The sequence below is a fragment of the Mytilus galloprovincialis genome, chromosome 12 (genome assembly GCF_965363235.1).
Source record: "Mytilus galloprovincialis chromosome 12, xbMytGall1.hap1.1, whole genome shotgun sequence".
NCBI classification, from domain to species: Eukaryota; Metazoa; Mollusca; class Bivalvia; order Mytilida; family Mytilidae; genus Mytilus; species Mytilus galloprovincialis.
The window spans coordinates 28,088,735-28,108,159 of record NC_134849.1 but is presented as its reverse complement, the minus strand read 5'-3'; the positions used below and the strand labels follow the sequence as shown (position 1 = coordinate 28,108,159).

General features: G+C 33.3%; 1 protein-coding gene across 3 annotated transcripts; it reads left to right on the top strand.

Moving 5' to 3' along the window:
* Positions 1-2,512: 2,512 nt before the first annotated feature.
* On the top strand, positions 2,513-17,717 carry LOC143055272 (trans-1,2-dihydrobenzene-1,2-diol dehydrogenase-like). Of its 3 annotated transcripts, none has more exons than XM_076228405.1 (8): positions 2,513-2,572; positions 5,006-5,106; positions 5,971-6,082; positions 7,689-7,852; positions 12,051-12,297; positions 13,195-13,322; positions 15,600-15,750; positions 16,880-17,717. In XM_076228405.1, exons 2-8 carry the CDS (start codon positions 5,017-5,019, stop codon positions 16,984-16,986), a joined length of 999 nt encoding a protein of 332 aa, XP_076084520.1. In that variant the 5' UTR covers positions 2,513-2,572; positions 5,006-5,016; the 3' UTR covers positions 16,987-17,717. The 3 variants fall into 3 exon arrangements, with proteins under 3 accessions (XP_076084520.1, XP_076084518.1, XP_076084521.1); XM_076228403.1 differs by lacking the exon at positions 2,513-2,572 and adding an exon at positions 2,669-2,693; XM_076228406.1 differs by lacking the exon at positions 2,513-2,572 and adding an exon at positions 2,881-2,899.
* The last annotated feature ends 1,708 nt before the right edge of the window (positions 17,718-19,425 follow it).

Sequence of the window (19,425 nt, the reverse complement as noted above, 5' to 3'; positions counted from 1 at the left end):
TCCTTGATGGGTGCATTTTACATAGACAAATATAATCGTATAATATAATCAAAATGAGGATGTTAATTTGATGTATGCCTTTTTGTGCTTCTTCGTTACATTTGTTGTTTTTATAGTGATTGGGGTGGTGGCACGGTGTTGACTGCTGTACCCCTATTTTTGACATTTTTACCTATTGTGTCTGTTTGTTTTGTTCCGCATCGGTGACTATACAATGGAATTTGATGCGACTGTCATACAAGTGAGAGGTTTAGCTAGCTATAAAACCAGGTTCAATCCACCATTTTCTACATTTGAAAATGCCTGTACCAAGTCAGGAATATGACAGTTCTTGTCCATTCGTTTTTGATGCGTTTTGTTATTTGATTTTGCCATGTGATTATGGACTTTCCGAATTGATTTTCCTCTCAGTTCAGTATTTTTGTGATTTTACTTTTTACATGGATGATTAATTTTGTCCATTTGGTATATGGCCGTGTTCTAAGCGGCACGTATACATGAAGGTCATACATTAATTTCTTGAATGAAATCAAATCTTTAGCTACTAATGACTGCCGTAGGGGGTCGACCGGAATTTTTAGCGAGGATTTCTTGGCATGTTACCGGATAGAGCTGATAATACAAGGCGTGAAAAAGCATACGAAAAACTTGCCTATTTGGCATTCATTCTTTTTGTCTGGTCGTGTATCATTGTTTTCTTTTTCTTATTAGCAAAGATCTTTCCCTGCTCTGCAGAAGAAGAAAAAATTATACGTCATTTTTCATATATACTCTTCATCGTACGTGTTCTCATATGTAAAAACAAAGTCATTGATCATAATATATAAATAGTCTCAATTTATCAGAACTGTATTTACATTTCTTAATAGACGAGCAGTTAATACGTTGGACTTGCAATAAAGGGGAGATGGGATCGAATCTTATACTCCCTTGGTTCGGTTTTTATCAAGAATTTTTAACCAGATATTTACGATAGTTTCTTCACAAGTGATATTGCCCAGTTTCTTAATAGTAAACATCTTCAACTGTCATTAGGAATCTTATTGAACTGTTGATAAATTGTTTAGATTTACTTTCATTTAGACTTTGATTCTATAATCTTCAATTGAAAGAAATATTGATAAAAGTATTTAAATTTCCCACAATATATGCATGACGATATATAATTACACATGCGTATGAAAATACAGGATATTGCACAACAAAGCCAATACAAATTATATAGTTAAATTTTCCTATTAGATATCGGGTGAGCCGTAGCGTAGTGGATAAATGACTACTTACTACTGAGACTAAAGCAGCTAGTTCTATCCTTGTCTGTTGAGTCTCGGCTCGGCAGCAGGGATACCACTTCGCCAACTCGACACTCACTCTTTTTATTTTATTATTTCAAACTTATTTTTCTTTTAGCTGAATTTTGGGATAATTTTGGAAATTAATTCATAGTAAAAAAACATATAATTGTTTTTTCTTTCCTATCGTAATAAAGGTTGTGCGAGTTTGGTTGACAATTTTACTAAAAGTATATGGATCCTTTTGTTTGAAAAGTGAAAATATTTACACTATCTTTCTATATATTGAAAGGGAAAAGCACGACGACAAAAAATGATAAAGTGTCCTCCGTGCAAATTTTCATCTCAGGAAGTTAATGTACAAACTAATTCTTTTTTCATATTTCCGTGAATGTTTTATGTTTTGAATTATTTTTCATCGTGATCTTTAGTCTTAGTGTTGCATTATCTATCATCATAAACGGGATTCAGACAAAAAAACACCCCTTTTGACTAGGATAGTAATCAAGTTTTAGAAAAGTATTTTTCCGTGTCTGTTTTGTTCGATAATGTGCAAATGTTTTCTTATAGCTCTATCGATTCCTTAAACTACCGGATTAAATCTTGTTACTAAGACGAGTGGTGGAGTCACTTTCTTATTTTTTTTTATAATAATATATTATAGATTCTTCTTATACCGAAATCATTCCATAAAGAGTCTTTTTGTGTTCTTATAATGTTTTTTGTAACGATGCTCAGTATAAGACTGTATCATGTAGTAACGGAAATATGACAGAAATATGTGAAACAAAAAAATGTGTGCTTGTATCATCCATTTGTGTTAAGCGGTTCATAAAGCCATGATAACCTGTACAAAAATTCTGTGCAAATTATAATTTGTACAACATTACAATTTGTACACAACATACACATTGTACATGGGAGTTATTACAAAGGTTTATAGTACTGGATTGGTTCTGGATCCGACTGATTTTAATATTTTTAATTGAATCAGTTGTTAACTGTTTTTTTGATTTTTGAATTTACTGTTTTCTGTTTTATCATTTAAATTGCTGCTATTATCAGTGTTTTAAATTTACTGTTAACTGTTTTCAGAAAAATCAAAAAAAAAAAATATTAACCTGTTAATGGACCCCCTCTTGTTCCCTTCTATATAAGCTATATTAACTATATATAGATACTTGGGGTTACTTATAAGATAACACAAATAAATCCTCCATTTCTATGTTTAGTAACAAGATAAATATATAGAACAGGTGAACAGATTAGACCACTGATTTGTGAGTAAAAATACACTTGTCATATTACTTTACTTTTATTTGTGGATGCTAAGAAACCATTAGAAATGTAGAAATGTCCCCGTTGTTTCCATTAAGCGACATGACAAAGACATGAAAGACGGTAGGACCAATTTCCCTGAATTTTTTCTTCAACACCAGGCCCATTTTTGAACATTTACAGTACGATGGTTAAATATATGTGTGTGGTTTTTTTTTATCTCCTAACATCATTATCATGGTGTATGTCTTTACCTGTTGTCTGTTTTGAATGACAAATATTTCAGTTTAAAAGTTGTCTGCGAATTTCGAGTATGTATTAAAAGAATGGTAAGGTCATTCTTACTTAAACCAAAAATATATCGCAGGTATATATGTTATATCTATCAGGAACAAAATAACTTTGTTTTGGTTCAGGATGTTCTCATCAGATAAAACTTATACAAAACATGTATCCCCTGCAGTTCGACATTTCCAACTCCAGATAATAAAATAAAAACAAACATAATTAAACGCTCGGTAGGCCTCGCACTTTTCAATCTAATTAAAAACGTTTTCTGATATGTCGCGTGGGACATATCAGAAAACGGGAGCGATGAGAGATCGGTTTTTAATTAGATTGCGCACTTTTAGAGTTGAAAATAAACTGTTTAAGGTAGAAAATATCGTATCTTACTAGATGCAATGATCACTTGTTAATACTGTATATTGTCATGAAGGTAAATACAGCCTCGATGATCTCTTGGTAGTGTTCTCGTCTCCAGTGCTGTATAGGTTGTGGGTTCAAATCCGCCCGCGTCATTTCAAAGGAATTCATGATTGGTATTTGCTGCTTTTTGGCTAAGCAGGCGGCGTGAGTTAGAATAATATGTCCGGATAGGATGACATATCCTTTTGCGGACTGTTTATTTGTGAACTATCTCCACAGGCACTAATAATAGTCTTGTTTCAGAAAAAAACAATTTCCTATATACCTTAATATAACAATTTTCTGAGACAAGTGCCTGTGAGTATCTCCAGAAAAGTTCGACTCAGCGTGCCGATCTATTGCAAAGTAAGCAAAGTTCATATTCATATCGAAAAATCATATGCATTTCTTTTGCCACTGGACGTTAAAGAGCCATATCCATCATCATCTTCGTGAAGATAACCTTCAGCCTCCATGTCAGTTGTGTTTTGTATTTTTTTTGCTTCACCTTTAAAATTTTGTATATTTTACCCTCTAACATAACCTTATTAACAACATATTGTAAGACACCCGTCTATTTCGGAAGAAGGTAATGTATGTTGAATATTGCCCTGTATATGTCTAAAAGAGGGACGAAAGATACCAAAGGGACAGTCAAACTCAGAAATCTAAAATAAACTGACAACGCCATGGCTAAAAATGAAAAAGACAAACAGACAAACAATAGTACACATGACACAACATAGAAAACTAAAGACTAAACAACACGAACCCCACCAAAAACTAGGGGTGATCTCAGGTGCTTCGGAAGGGTAAGCAGATCCTACTCCAAACCTAACAAAAAACGACTGAAATCGTATACCAAAAAAAGAGGCGGAAGATACCAAAGGGATATTTAATCTATTAAGTCGCAATCGGTAATCCTCGGGTGACTCCGCTTCTCTCCATCGGCCGAGTTGTGACGAATGATTAAGTCGATAACAAACTGGCAACGCACCATGTCAAAAACCGAAAAACAACGAAAAGACGAACAGTACACAAAAACACAACAAAGAAAACTAAAGACTGGGTAACACAGACCTCCCCAATAACCGGGGGTGATCTCAGGTGCTCCGGAAGGGTAATCAGATTCTGCTCCAAATGTGGCACCCGTCGTGTTGCTCATGTAAATATAAATTTGGTGATAAGTCTACTGATATGGCGGGTCACATTCGAGGAAAAGAGGACGGGAATGTGGTAACGACATTTGGAACATATTCGTCGTCATCTGTGGAACAAATATTCCATAACGGTCTTTAAAATTTGCGAAGGGATGATTTCAACTTCACCACTTGGAAACATATCCTTTTATGCATATATAGCTAAAGTATAGAAATTCGAACTATACTTATAATTTTTGACGACAGCTGTCTGATCTGAAATTTTAATAATCGATATACGTGAAGCGAAATTGACACTCTTTCTGCATTTTCGATTTGCATGGATAGACAATTCATTCACTTTTTAGTGCATGCACTCGCCGAATGTTCGGTATTTGATTACATAAAAAGGTTAAAATTATTTGAATTGAGTTACAATCACATTTTTGTCTCTCATGCAATGTATTGCCTTTACACAGTTAATGCGAGTTTGAATGGATGTCGTATATATCGAATGTTTGATGTGCATGCAAGACGAGATACCATATATTACTAATGCCTATCATATTTTAATAAAAAAAACTGTACTTTTGTCGTGATATTTTACAGAAATAACTCCAATGGCTTTAAAATGGGGTATATGCAGTACTGGAAAAATCTGCAGTGATTTTTGTTCAGCATTAAAAACCCTGCCATCAGAGAACCATCAGGTTTGACATGACTTTTTTAGCGTAATTTCCATCAGTTTTATTGTAATCATTTCTTTAAGAAGATTTGCACTTGCTTTTCTTTTTAATGAAAATATCGTATACTAATCGATTCAGTGATTTCTGACACTTGTTGGAATTGTAGTATTATAATGAATATTCACAAACCTCTATGTCTGTTGCGTTTTGTAGTTTATTGTACCATCTTTAAACTTAGATATTCTTTATCCATTATCAGAGTTTGTAACTTCTACGTATTTAAGGTGGTACCTAACACTACAGGGAGATAACTCTGTAAAGTCAGCTATAAACATTTTAATAACGTTGTGTTGTAAAAGGAATATTAAGCTTCTCAATGATTAAAATTGGAGGTTGTCAAATTGTTATATAACCAGTGTAATTTTTCTGACAAAACGGTTGGTTCAAAATTTTAATTTTTTTTATATTTTTGTTAAAGTATCAAAGTTAATATTTTGACAAAATTTTATAATAATCAAACGAGCCAAATTAATTTTAGTGAAAGTGTTGGGTACCACCTTAAGTAGTTTCAAATGCAGAACAACCCATAACTAAGCATTCGTCTAAACTCGACCGATTCCGGACCCTAAGGAGAGTAGCGGATTCTACCGAGAATTGCCGAATGATAACTAAGTTCCCCTCTGGCAGTCATTTTGATCGGCATCAACGTGAAAACTTAAATAATTTCAGATGGACTTTTCCAGTCACATATAGTGTTATGTACTATTGTATTTGAAGTAAACTATCTTTTTCGTCTTTATTAAGTGATAATCACAAACAATAAAACAAAAGACATGCCTATAGATAGTGAAAATATGTACACCTGAATTTTTCGTTTTTTTTCTTCAGATAGTTGCTGTTGTTTCACGATCACAAGACACTGCAGAGAAGTTCGCCACTACATTTGACATTCCAAAAACCTATAGCTCATATGAAAAGTTTGCAGCAGACCCAGAAATTGGTAATGCTATTGTTTAAAAGTTTCACTTCTGTTGAAGGGTTTAGTCCAGCAAGATTCTCTCTTTCGCATTAAAAAGTTAAATTTCATTGTGTTATCCATTAGACATTTCTTTACCGGCATTAGTTTTGAAATGTAGTGTAGTGTTTTGTTTTGTTTTATTTAATGTATTGTATTTCCAATTTGAGATTTACCCCGATATCCGACATCTTAAAAGCGTGTCACCCCTCAAGTAAGGTGATAGGATGTAAAACAATATCACATTTTAAATACAAATGCCAGGGGCGGATGCAGGAATTTTCGAAAGGGGGGGTGCTAACCCAGGGCACCCAGGGCAAAGGGGGGGGGGGGGGGGGTGCAAAACATATGTCCCGATACAAATGCATTGATCGGCAAAAATAAAGGGGGGGGGGTGCGCATCCCCGGAACCCCCCCCCCCCCTGGATCCGCCACTGAATGCACATGTTATACCGCTGATCACATGTGACCCTTTCGATGTCAGCATTTATAGGAGTTTTTACTATTAAACTCTATAACTAGTGGGAGGTTTTGGTCCGGCGCCGACCATATGGTATAACCGACCAACACAAAAGTTGCAATAGAAGGTAAATACATCAAAATAAATTGTTCGTGATATTAAGTTCAATTGTGTGATTGGTTATCAAGAATGTTTATTTTTACATACTAGAAAGTAGGGTTCGATTTTACGTTTCAGTTAAACCATCGCTTCTTTAAGGCAATTTGTTTTGCCGAAATCAAACGATATATCAAAGTCACTAATACATGTATCAGTAAGTATCACAAGGTACCTTAGTGTCAAAGTTTGTTCAAATGATATATTTACAATCTGAAACAGATATTTCTTTACATCTCTAAATAAACTCATCAAAGACACCAGGACCAAATTTTGCTTTCACGCCTGACGCGCATTTCGTCTACAAAAGACTCATCAGTGACGCTCGAATCCAAAAAAGTTTAAAAGGGCCAAATAAAGTACGAAGTTGAAGAGCATTGAGGACCAAAATTCATAGAAGTTTTGCCAAATGCAGCTAAGATAATCTATGCATGAGGTAGAAAAGCCTTAGTATTTCAAAAATTCAAAAGTAACACGTAACACATGTGGCGCAGAACCTGCTAACCTTTCAAGGGTTCGTGTTGCTCAGTCTTTAATTTCCATGTTGAGTTTTGTATACTGTTCTTGTTCTTTTTGTCGTTTTTCGATATTCGCTAAGCGTTTTGTTATCGACTTATAAGTTTTGTTTTCCCTGTTATTTTCCGCTTCTCTTTTACAGAAAATCATTGTATGTAACAATTTTTTTCATTGGCTAAAAGTTGCCGTCAAATCCACAGTTGACCAGGCGTAACTAAGGAGGGACAACCATTTTGAAATGATTGAATCAACAAATGTTCGATTACTACTATATAAAATATTGAGTATATACTTTTCCCTTGCAGTCAGTTAATATCTGTTCATTCTATTTAATTCATGCTTGTTGTTTAGTTTAGTTGTTACTGTTGTTGTTTTTCTTTTTGCTTGAATTGATAAGCAATAACCACCGAAATGGTCATACGAAATAATGGAATGCCAAAAACTTCCTCTATATTTTAGAAATAGTTTACATCGGAAGTGCACACACAGAACACGTCAGGTTGAGTATTCAAATGCTGAATGCAGGAAAGCATGTTCTTTGTGAGAAACCATTAGCAGATACACTCGAAGATGTGAAACTTATTCATAAAATTGCTGAGGAGAAACACCTCTTCTTTATGGAGGTATGTAGAAGATATACTGTTTGAGTCTCAACTAGTTTAAGTGAACATTGTTGTGTACGGGTTTTAAAATAAAAATAAACAAGAATGTGTCCTCAGTATACGAATGCCCCACTCGCACTATCATTTTCTATGTTCAGTGGACCGTGAAATTCGGGTAAAATCTCTAATTTGGCATTAAAATTAGAAAGATCATATCATAGGGAACATGTGTACCAAGTTTAAAGTCAATTGGACTTCAACTTCATCAAAAACTACCTTGACCAAAAACTTTAACCTGAAGCGGGACAGACGGACGAACAGACGGACGGACGGACGGACGGACGAACGGACGCACAGACCAGAAAACATAATGCCCCTCTACTATCGTAGGTGGGGCATAAAAAGATGTAGTATGACAGCTATTGAGATAAACTCTCCACCACAGACCAAGTGACGTAGAAGTTAGCAACTATAGGTCACCATACGGCCTTCAACAATGAGCAAATCCCATACCTCATAGCCAGCTATAAACGTCCCCGAAATGACAAATGTAAATAAAATCAAACGAGTAAAATTAAAACAATTAAATAGAAAAGCCTAGATGAAAGGATTAGTTCCAAGGTAGACATGAGACGTATTTTAACTGCATCCAACACTAAAGAATTGAATGGGTTTTTGTAACTTAAATGAGATGGAAATGTAATGACCGGAACACTATTAAACTACAAAAAGAGGACATTCGATTCTTATAATTACATTTTGTATGTGACAACCGTGAAATTCCGAGTTAAATATTAAATTCTTTGTTTATTTTCATATGCGTTGTTGCCATGTTTTCATGGGAAACACGTGTTGTCGTTAATATTGCATTTTACATGGAAACAAAGTCTAATTTTGGAAAGCCTCTCGATTGTTGTCAGCCAATCAAAAATACCGATTCTTATGAAACATACTTGCAATGTAATTAAAGCACAATACAGTGAATGTGGTCATACTAGTACATTATATTAAATAAAAATACAAAACTTCATAAGCATCTCATACTGCAATTTCACCTCATTTAATTGCATTGTCAATACGTCTAGTGACAAAATAAACTGAAAGGACAAATATTTGGGTATAGGAATAACGTGACACAAATATGACTCAAGAACACAAGGAAAAGGACACAGGTTAAATATAGTAATACATAAATGATTGAAACAGAAATAACAAGAATACTTGAAAGTAATACAAAGTAATCACAGCGATAAGTCGCCGGCGAGATTCAGACGTGAGTTTAACATAAACCATAGCCACCCTACCCCCCCCTCCCAAACTAATAGAAAAGCATGAAAACAATGACAACTTTCCTGACAAGCTAAAAAAATTTGGGAAAGATATTTTTTAGGCAGTTAAGCTGCCTTATGCGAGCACCCTGGATTTGTATTCTACCCAATAAATGCTGAAATACATGCCATTGTTCATATCTAGCCGAATGGTATGTTATTTATAAGTAATTGAACAGTTTTTTCATACTTTTAATTCTGGATTACAAAAAATATGACCAGAAAAACCTTAAATGGTCGTCGATTTATCCAAAAGTTTTGAAGTTGCACGTAGGGAGTAGAGCACATTTGGAATCCTTCTGTAGTTTATTATCCCCTGAGCTTTTGGCTAAGACGTCAAAGAACAAATGCAGTGGCGGATCCAGAGGGGGGGTTCCGGGGGTCCGCACCCCCCCTTTATTTTGGCCGATCAATGCATTTGAATCGGGACATATGTTTGCACCCCCCATGCACCCCCCCCTTTGCCCTGGGCTAGCACCCCCCTTTCGAAAATTCCTGCATCCGCCACTGAAATGTATGAAATATTTAATCGCCGAAAATTTCTTAGGACAGGTAGTTTAAATTTCCCAAATGGCAAAAGTCGTAGGAATATTGTTTGTCATCAATATGTAGTCAACTACGTCAGTAGTCTATTTATTCATACTGTTGGCGGCAATTTTAAATTAGAAGACGAAATTTGCGTATCTTTTCAATGTGTAGACAGTAGTTCAATTTAGCGGTGATCCGAGGTCCGCGACCTTCCACTTTTGCAGTCGGACTTTCGACTTGGTTACTAGCTACGCCCGACATGCCACTTGAAAGAAAATAATAAATAACTTTGCAAACCTTTTTACCATAGTTTCCAAAAAAAAAAAAAAACGATCTCAAAACCTATTTTCATCTCATTATTCATGACAGCGATGTTCATATTGTTCAACAGCTAGCTTTATACAGAAAATCGCCGACAAATAATGTGTAAATTCGAGTAAAATCGTATCTGACTGACAAAAACAACATTGGAAACAAAATGGATGCTCATTACAATATAGGATCCGATTCCGGAAGCGGATACGAGTAATTCCGGATTTGGCGATCAACTAAAAAATTCCATACAGGTGACAAAATACATCTATGCATGACATTGGTAAATAATTATAAACACTAGAATTGAAAACCAAAAGATATATGTCAAAGAAGAAAAAGCAGAAAATATTTTGTTCAGAAACTCAAAATGACTTTTTGACAAATTCAAATGTCAAAATCCAATAGAATGTGACAGCTGGGAACAGTATATCTAACAATAAATATGTTCCTGGTGACAGTATAAATTTTCTTTATCAGTGATAAATATTGATAATACATGTGAGATGCCTTTAAAGTCAATTTCAATGGGTATTGTTTTTCCTCAATTTTGAAGGGTGATTTAAAATAGCTGGAAGTTTCTTACTTTATTTTCACAAATAGTGCAACTAGATTATATGATACCTGAATGTAAGCAAATCATATGATATATAGGTGGAGTCCTTTGGGTCACTCTACCCCCATCCTGTTTGATAAATTTGAAAAGGATGAGATCCCCATCCCTAAACCATATATATTCATATATGGGACAATATAATAAATCAAATGTAATGTAGGGAAAGTCCCCACAGTCACCCCACCCCTCCTTTTTGAGAACTTGGAAACGGTCGAGATCCCCACCCCTAAACCATATACATTCTTGTATGGAACAATACATAACAAATCAAATGAGAGGGGGGTAGGACCTTTATCGGGACTCCGGGATAGGGTGTATTAAAAAAAAAAAAGCTCGGGATTTAGGAATCAGGGAATTCTTTTTCCGAATTTCGGGACCTCGGGATTTCGTGTTTTTAAGCCTGGGATTTCAGGATCTGGTGTTTTAAGCCCGGGATTTCGCGGGATCAGGACCCCTCCTACCGCTCTCAAATGAAATATAGGTGAAGACTCCGAATTCGTGGGGCTACTCTACCCCTTCTTGTTTGAGAATTTGAAAACGGTCGAGACCCCCAACCATAAACCATATATATTCATGTATGGAACAATATAACAAATGAAATGAATTATAAAGGGAGTCCCTAGGGTCAATGTACACCCTCCTGTTTGAGAACTTGGAATCAGTCTAGATCCGCAGTCTAGATATCTGGTCCTATAAGAATTTTCATTTTGATATGGCTTATTTTTAAGAAAATATATCTTTCAAGCCCAAGAGTGTTCGACCAACTGTTTTATAATTACCTGCCATTTTATTCCAAAACTTACACATCATGGATTTAGGGTGAAGGTGGGGGTAATTTACATTCACTATGGGCAGGTCAGTTAGACCCAACCTTTGATCCCTGTAGTAGTAAACATTTGTCTGATTTGGGTCTCATAAATTTTGTAATGTAGAAAACAATCTCAGTTTTCTTTCAAGGGAAGCAAGTCCATTCATGCTTAAACAAGCTTGTACTATACTTAACTTGGACTACTAACAGTCAACTAATACCAACGTTAACTATCAACTAGAACAACTGCAAGCATTGCGAACTTGTACCACTGCAGACTCTTACTTGAAAATATACTTGATATATGTGTTGCTTTTGAAAACCTTGATAAAATATGATTTTTTTGCCTTAATGGTTAATTCATTAAATGAACATAAATGTACAATATACATGATATTATGAATGTTTAATGTTTGTTCTTTTTTAAAAATCTTTAAAAAAAAAATTGAAACAACATTGCCACAGTTTTCATAAGTATGTTTGCCTTAGTTTTTGGTTAACTGCCTACAGCGCTTACAGTGCTTTGATTTGTGTATACAACCCTCTCTCATCACTTTAATCAGTAGAAATCCAAATAAGTTATTTATGTATAAATGTTTCTTATGTAATACAAATAAATAACAACAGGCGGTATGGAGTCGCTGTTTCCCACTGTATCATAGAATCAAAGAAGAAATTACTTCCAAGAGCATAGGAGACGCTCAGATGGTGTCGGCAAGATTCTTCTTAAATTTCAATTATTGTGAACGGATTAAAACACAAATAAGAGGAGGATTTTTACTGGATGCTGGTATTTACACTGTACAGTTGGCATGTTTGGTGTATGGCGAAGATCCGGTATCCATTAAAGCAGTAGGAGAAGTAGCTGAAAGTGGTCAGCAATTTATTATTTCTGGATTAATTTTATCAATTAAACAAATTCATGAAAGTCAAATTATTCTGGAGTTAAGTTTGTCCAATTTCTCGCTTTTGATACTTATTCATTGTTAACCTACACCATCATGTATATTTAAAGAAAACCGTTGGGACAATAAAAGACAAATAATTACAAGACGACGTAAAATTTGTAACCAAGTAAGAATAAAACAAAAACAGTAGTCAACATTTCCTTGGTTTTTATAATTTTCATCTCAGTCTCTCTTGCGACACACACACACACACACACATATATATATATATATATATATATATAACAAATATATAAAAACAAATAGTTTCCGTTTTCGTATGCAGCAACGGTGGCGTCATTAATTGTTAAAGTCGGGATAAGGTCAGTTTAATTTAATCAAAGTTTAAAGCATTTGCATTATCCACATATCTATATGCTCTAATAGAAGGTCAACAGTAATTGACGTATAAGCATCGCCGCATGGCATTACAATAGACTAAGAGATTATTTGTCATAACCCCCTCTATCATAGACCATAGCGATGGGAAGTTTAAAGTGATGCCATTAAGCGACCTGGATTTGAATTATGATATCGAAATTACACAAAGACGAGATCAGACATAATCTCCAATTCAACAGTTTTTTGCATATCTGCTTGGGTTTATATATATATATATATATATATATATATACTTCCGGTAAATTTATTGCTAGTACCCGAAAATGAAATTACCATCACGTCATTTGTGATATTTCCATTGTGAGGACATTGCGTAATACATTTGATTCTGAAACGGGGTATTCAAATTTTTATTGTTCCAACCGTAATAATCTGACGAATAAGAGAGATGGGTTAACAGATAATTTGATATTTCGTTCCAGGTCACGACATTGATGGGTGTGTCATTTTATCATACAGCAAAGGTCAAAAGGCGTGTCTTATGTACTCGTCAAAGGTTAATAGTGCCACGAATTGTGCGTCTATAAATGGTACCAATGGTTCGATTGAGGTAAGATAAGTGACATTGAAATAAACAATAATAATTATGATATTTCAGCTTCTGTAACACATAAAATCGAACGAGCTTGATAGGTCTGACCTGATACCCCAAACATAAGAATAAACTAATCCAGGGATTAAAAATATCCTTTGAATGAAAGTCATAGACACATAAAAAAATGTACACCAAAAGGAGTCAAGAACTAAGGTTCATCGTAGGTTAAGAGCTGATAATATATTTGGAAATTAAACCAAATTTGCTAAAACAAATGTCTACTTTTTCTAGCAAACATAATGAAAACATATTATAATTTGCCATGCCAAATACATTACTCGGCCTGATAATGCATGATTTATTTGGCACTAGATGTTAAGCACCAAACAATAAATCAAATGCATAATTGCAACTCCTCTTTTCTTTTTTAGTATGACAATTGTCTTGTATTTTATAAAAGATGATAGAACTGACAGTTTATTTGGATCCTCAATACTTTTCATAAATAACATAACCGTGATAACTGTATAACTTCACAAAGCTTATTAGCGATTTATTGTAGAATTTTCATGATTATTTTCTTTTGTATTGTAATATGTTGATCTTTTAAAGAAATGACAGCATAAAAAATTAAGAACAACAAGGTATAACATCTTTATTTATTGGATTAGTGGATTTTTTGAGAAAAAAAGCATTGTCAATTTGACTTGAATTTATTGTTGCTATCCGTTGGGGGTCACAGATCAGTAGTTTGACATATTCAATTTGATTAATGTAAAGTGGTATACATTTTATTCAAACTATTGACAAAAACAAATCAAATGGCATGTGAGTCAGAAGGGAAGAGCCGCGGTGTATTTTTACAGTCACTAGTTAAGAGGATATTCAGGATAGGGAAATACATGCAGTAACTATAATGTTATTAAGAGGTTTAACAAACTGCTAATGGTTTGTAACATGTAAAGAGTGAGACACCCTTTAATTATGAAGCCTTTGATTTAATATTCCGATTTTGTTTTCCACATGACGGATGCCCTCCACCCTAGGCCTAACCACCATACTCGAAGTGTACTAACAACCATACTAGTATTGCTGTACATCGATAATCAAATCTAAAATTTGATTATGTGATCGGTATGAAATTAAGCGATCAACCAAGTCTGAAACCCAAAACAAAATGTGATACACAGCTTTTTAGTGGCCAATTTAGTTTATTTATGCTGGATAGTATAATTAAGATATTGCAGCTTTGAATACAACAATAGTTGGAAAAATTTGAAAAAAAAATGTTCTCGTATGGTTGTGGCCTGTTATCTATTTCTTGCATGCATTGATGTTTCTCGTATTACACTGCACGCACACTACACGGAGTGTGATATGAGAAAGTGATACGAAAACTGCCGTAATTTGATCGGTTTAATCAGCATTAAGTGATGATGTATAACGACATTTCTTTTGTATTTTTATTTTCTTGTCTTTCATTTTTTTCTAATGTGTTTTGTATATATGCCTTTTTGTGTTTCTTTGTTACACATTTGTTTGTTTTTATAGTGATTAAGATTATAACACAATGTTGATTGCTGTTTTTTCCAATTTTGGAATTTTTTACCTATTACGTCTGTTTGTTTTGTTGACACATCTTGGCCAATATAATGGAATTTTATGTGACTGTCACACAAGTGAGAGGTGTAGCTAGCTTTAATGCCAGGTTTAATCCACCATTTTCTACATGAGAAAATGCCTGCACCAAGTTAGGAATATGACAGTTGCTATCCATTCGTTTGGTGATTTTGTGCTTTTGATTTTGCCATTTGATTAGGGACTTTAGGTTTTGAATTTCCCCGGGGTTCGGTATTTTACTTTCACAATTTTTACATGAACATCTTCTTTCTGTCAATTTTTATTACATTCTGAAGCGAACTAAAAGTTTTTAATTGTCTGATGTTTAAGTGTGTCGCCGGAACAGGACGTATGCCGTCATACTAGTATGTCCAAAAGACGAATTCAATGATTTGCAGATTTTTTATTTAATACAACAAGTGTCGACTATAAGAGAAATCGGTCTATCAACTCGTGACAATTGGATACCGCTTGGTATCTATTATCGTTATTTAATTTATATTATATCAACACGAAGACTCTTTAATATTTGCATTGAAATTAAATAACTCATAAGTTATTATCAAGCGATATCTAATTTTCACACGTTATGCAACCTAAAATTATCGCAAATTCCTTCAATTAAAAATAATAAAATCAATAAATGTATGTTATTAAACTTAATTTATTTAGATAAAGGATTATTTCTGGTGTCCAGAGGAAGTTAAACTAAAAACTGGAAAGGAAACAAACGCAATTCCTGTTGGTCCTGTACCATTCAATTACCCTAACAGTGGTGGTTTGTCTTATGAAGCTGAGGAAGTGAGAAAATGCATAAAGAGCGGTATGTATTTAGAAATGTCAGACATAGCCAGCTTAACAACCCTTAAAAACCCACTTATACTAAGTTTGTACCATAATGAATTTGAAATATATGCATTCAGGTATTTTCATGGATACAAAAAGGAGCGGTTAAGGATGTACTTAGATGAAATTTAAAAATTCAAGAAATTAAAATTGATACTATTAGTCGAAAAAGGATCAGTTAAGGAACAAAATAAGCTAAAATATTGATAGGTTATGGAGCTCCATTTTGACATATTTGAGTTTTAAAGAATGGCGGGAAAAGGTGGACTCTGACTTTTACCTTACATTTGCATTGGTTTAACTTGGGTCTCAAATCGAAAGAAAAGAAATCAAGAATCTGCTTACAATTTTGGAAAATGACTTTTTATTAGCTATTGAAGTCTTTTATGAAAATAATGGGTGTTATGGGGCAAATATTTAACCAAGAATCGTTGGAAAAAAACCAAGAAGTCCGAATATCTGACACAAATTGTCAAAACCTCACCTTAGTATATCCTTAACGTAAGAATGTGTTGATATGTATCACAAAGAGATCGCGACAGTCAAGTGTCCTTTCTAAATTTTCTCCCCAAAATCATTTTCAATTAAAGTAACGTGTATAACTACAAAACTAATCACCTACCCCGAAGATGTGAAAGAACCTCAATTCCATGGAAATAATGTTATCTGCAACAAAATGCAAAAATGATTATTGACACTACAGCTTTTTACAAACATGTGGTAAAGCTTGACAAATAGAGGCAAGAAAAACAACAGAAGCAATATACTCGTAAATAAATATATAAAAATGGATAGGAATATATTTAATAAAAAAACTCTTGATACTTTTTTCTGAATCGTTTCGATTCTCGATTAACTTTTATCAGGAACGCTAAACATCAAAAAATTAAATGCATTTATGTCAAATTCATCCAGATATAATATCAGTCATGAAAATCATCACCATGTACAAACTTCTACTGCCTATATCATTTTGCGTGATTCTCTCTAATGCATTGTGTTTCATAACCTGATGCACTGACACATACATTTGTCTGACGGTTGTTATATTGTTAAATGAACACGATATCATTTATGCTTAATAAATTTGTATTTGACATTTTTAGGTAAAACTGAATATGCCCACTATACGCATAAAGATTCTGAGATGGTTCATAAAATAATGGAAGAAGTAGGACGACAGATCGGTCGAGAGTTACCGTATAAAAAGTGACAAACATAATTAAAAAGGGTGTTCGATTCTCGGTTTTAAAATAACTAGCTTCTTAAAAGACTGTAATACATTGATAGTATATAATTAACGGATATTAAAAAGCAGAAAAAAATGAAAAGTTCTGTGTCCTTGTTTTTAAGATATAACCCATTAAACATTTGGCGGAAAATGATTCTAAAGATTTTAAAATATTGTCACCATTATTTTCTTTCAAAAAATATAAAAAAAAAATAACAAGGATTTTATAAGATTTTCAACATTTGATCTAAAAACTATATTTAATAAAATTAGGGAAAAAATAGGGTTAGTGGGCAATTTTTTAGATGGCATTTCACCGATAAAATCAGACGATTCTGAATATTTGACAATGAGTAAAAATCAAGGGCAGCCAACATCCCGAAAGGTGTTATATACTAATGGAGTTTTAAACAGTGTATATTGAGAATCTTACAACTCATCAAAGATACCTGGTTTATTATTTGGTACTCCAGACGTGCAAAACTGTTTAAAAGATAATTGCTCCGACTTGTAGTTACTTTATTTACTTTATTCGTGATAGATTTTATAACAATATCATATTTGCAACTGTATTATGTAGCAATAACATAACCCTGTGATTTTGTTACTCACTCGTAATTGTTTTTAGCACATTAAATTGGCAAAATTATCATTTTTGAATGATTTGTTCTCTGATTTTTAAACTAACATGAATTAAGTTTAGTTTGAAAGTACATTTCAATGTGGTTATTTTGTTCCGTATTGTTATCGTAAATTTTCTAAAATGAGTGGTAGCCAGACATTTTAACAAATGTCGTATCATTCTTAATGTATAAGGTCTTTCTTTGAAGACCAGGAAAACATTTTATTATGACGTATGTTTTAGTTTGATTCGATATACCTCAAACAAAGGAAGTATAATTAGCTTAAACACAGGATTTTCACAAGTATATTTTCCTTGAATTTATGTAATTTTAACTTTTAAATAACGATGAGGACCATGTATGAGTCGGAATTGGTAACTAATCATAATTCCTACTGGGTGCAATTTTCCAACTTATCTCTAGCAAGTTAAAGGCAACAAGTCGAATTTGCCCTTTGCAGGAAAATGTCGACCGTCATGGTTCTGTGGAAGTGGGTCATTTACTATTATCATTAATAAAACAACTCTCGGTGGATATAAATGTAATGTTTTTATCTTTGGTTTGTTAGAAATGATAAACTGCATTATAAATTTTGTTTATTAAAGTGTCACATATAGATTGCCATAACACATATACAACAATTATAATATTTACACATCCAGCCATAAATACTGACTTATGAGACGCTAATAGTATAAAACTTTATACAATTAATGATCAATAGTTAAAACAACTAAACATTACTCATTAAAATTGTTTTGTATACTTATAAAATTTTCCTATATCGTAGTTCTTATACTTGTAAAATTTTCTTATATCAAAGTTTTTTAAAACAAATAAAAAATCTGAATATATATTAATTTCTTGACTATGGTTAAAATTGACGTATACAATGTAATATAAAGCTTAAAACTTATTGCCTGTATTTAAATTTTTTAATGGTAAAAATATTTACGTTAAAAAACATTTATAAATTCTGATTAAAATATATTTACTATGAAAATAACTTTCTTCAAATAAAAAACTTGTTTAGGGTGGTATCAATATCCCATATCCCATTAAGTTTATATCCCAATATCCCTTATCCCTATAACGTTTACCCCTAATATCCCAATGATTTTTTTTTACAAATATTCCGTATCCCTAAAACTATTTTGAAATATCCCCAAAAATCATTAATTCATTCCCAAACCCATGATTTGTTTTGTATAAAACATTCGTAAATACATGTTGTATGCGTTGCAGTAGATGTCAAGGATGTGGGCTTTTTTTACAGAGAAAAGTTAATAATTCATTTTAGATTTAACCAGAGACCTTTAAATTTTAATCTACATGTCTCTGAAATAACCAATATATAAATTAAAAGCGTTTGTAACGTCAGTGGATAAATATAGGTATAGGTAAACGTGAGCCACCAAATGAGAGCTTAACAAAGGCAGGTAGCTAAGAGAATCACCAAATGTGAACTCAAAGATAGCACGTCGTTTTAATAGAAAAGCAAATAATGCTTCCCTGAGCGCAGCCTGATACGACCACAGAGGTCGAACCCTGAACAGCTGGGGCAAATTTGGACACAATATTGAAGCTTGATACTATCTAAATTTGAATTGTTATCAATCTGTTGACATAATATAGGTTTCTGACACAAAACAAATGTGGTCAAAGATCTTACAAATCTAATGCGCAATACTGTGTGATTAAAGATTTCTTCTTGAAACTTTTCAAAAATTTGAAATTTGAAAAATTTTGTAAAAAAATATGAACCCCCTAAAAAGAATTGGACCCCCAACTTTTTGAT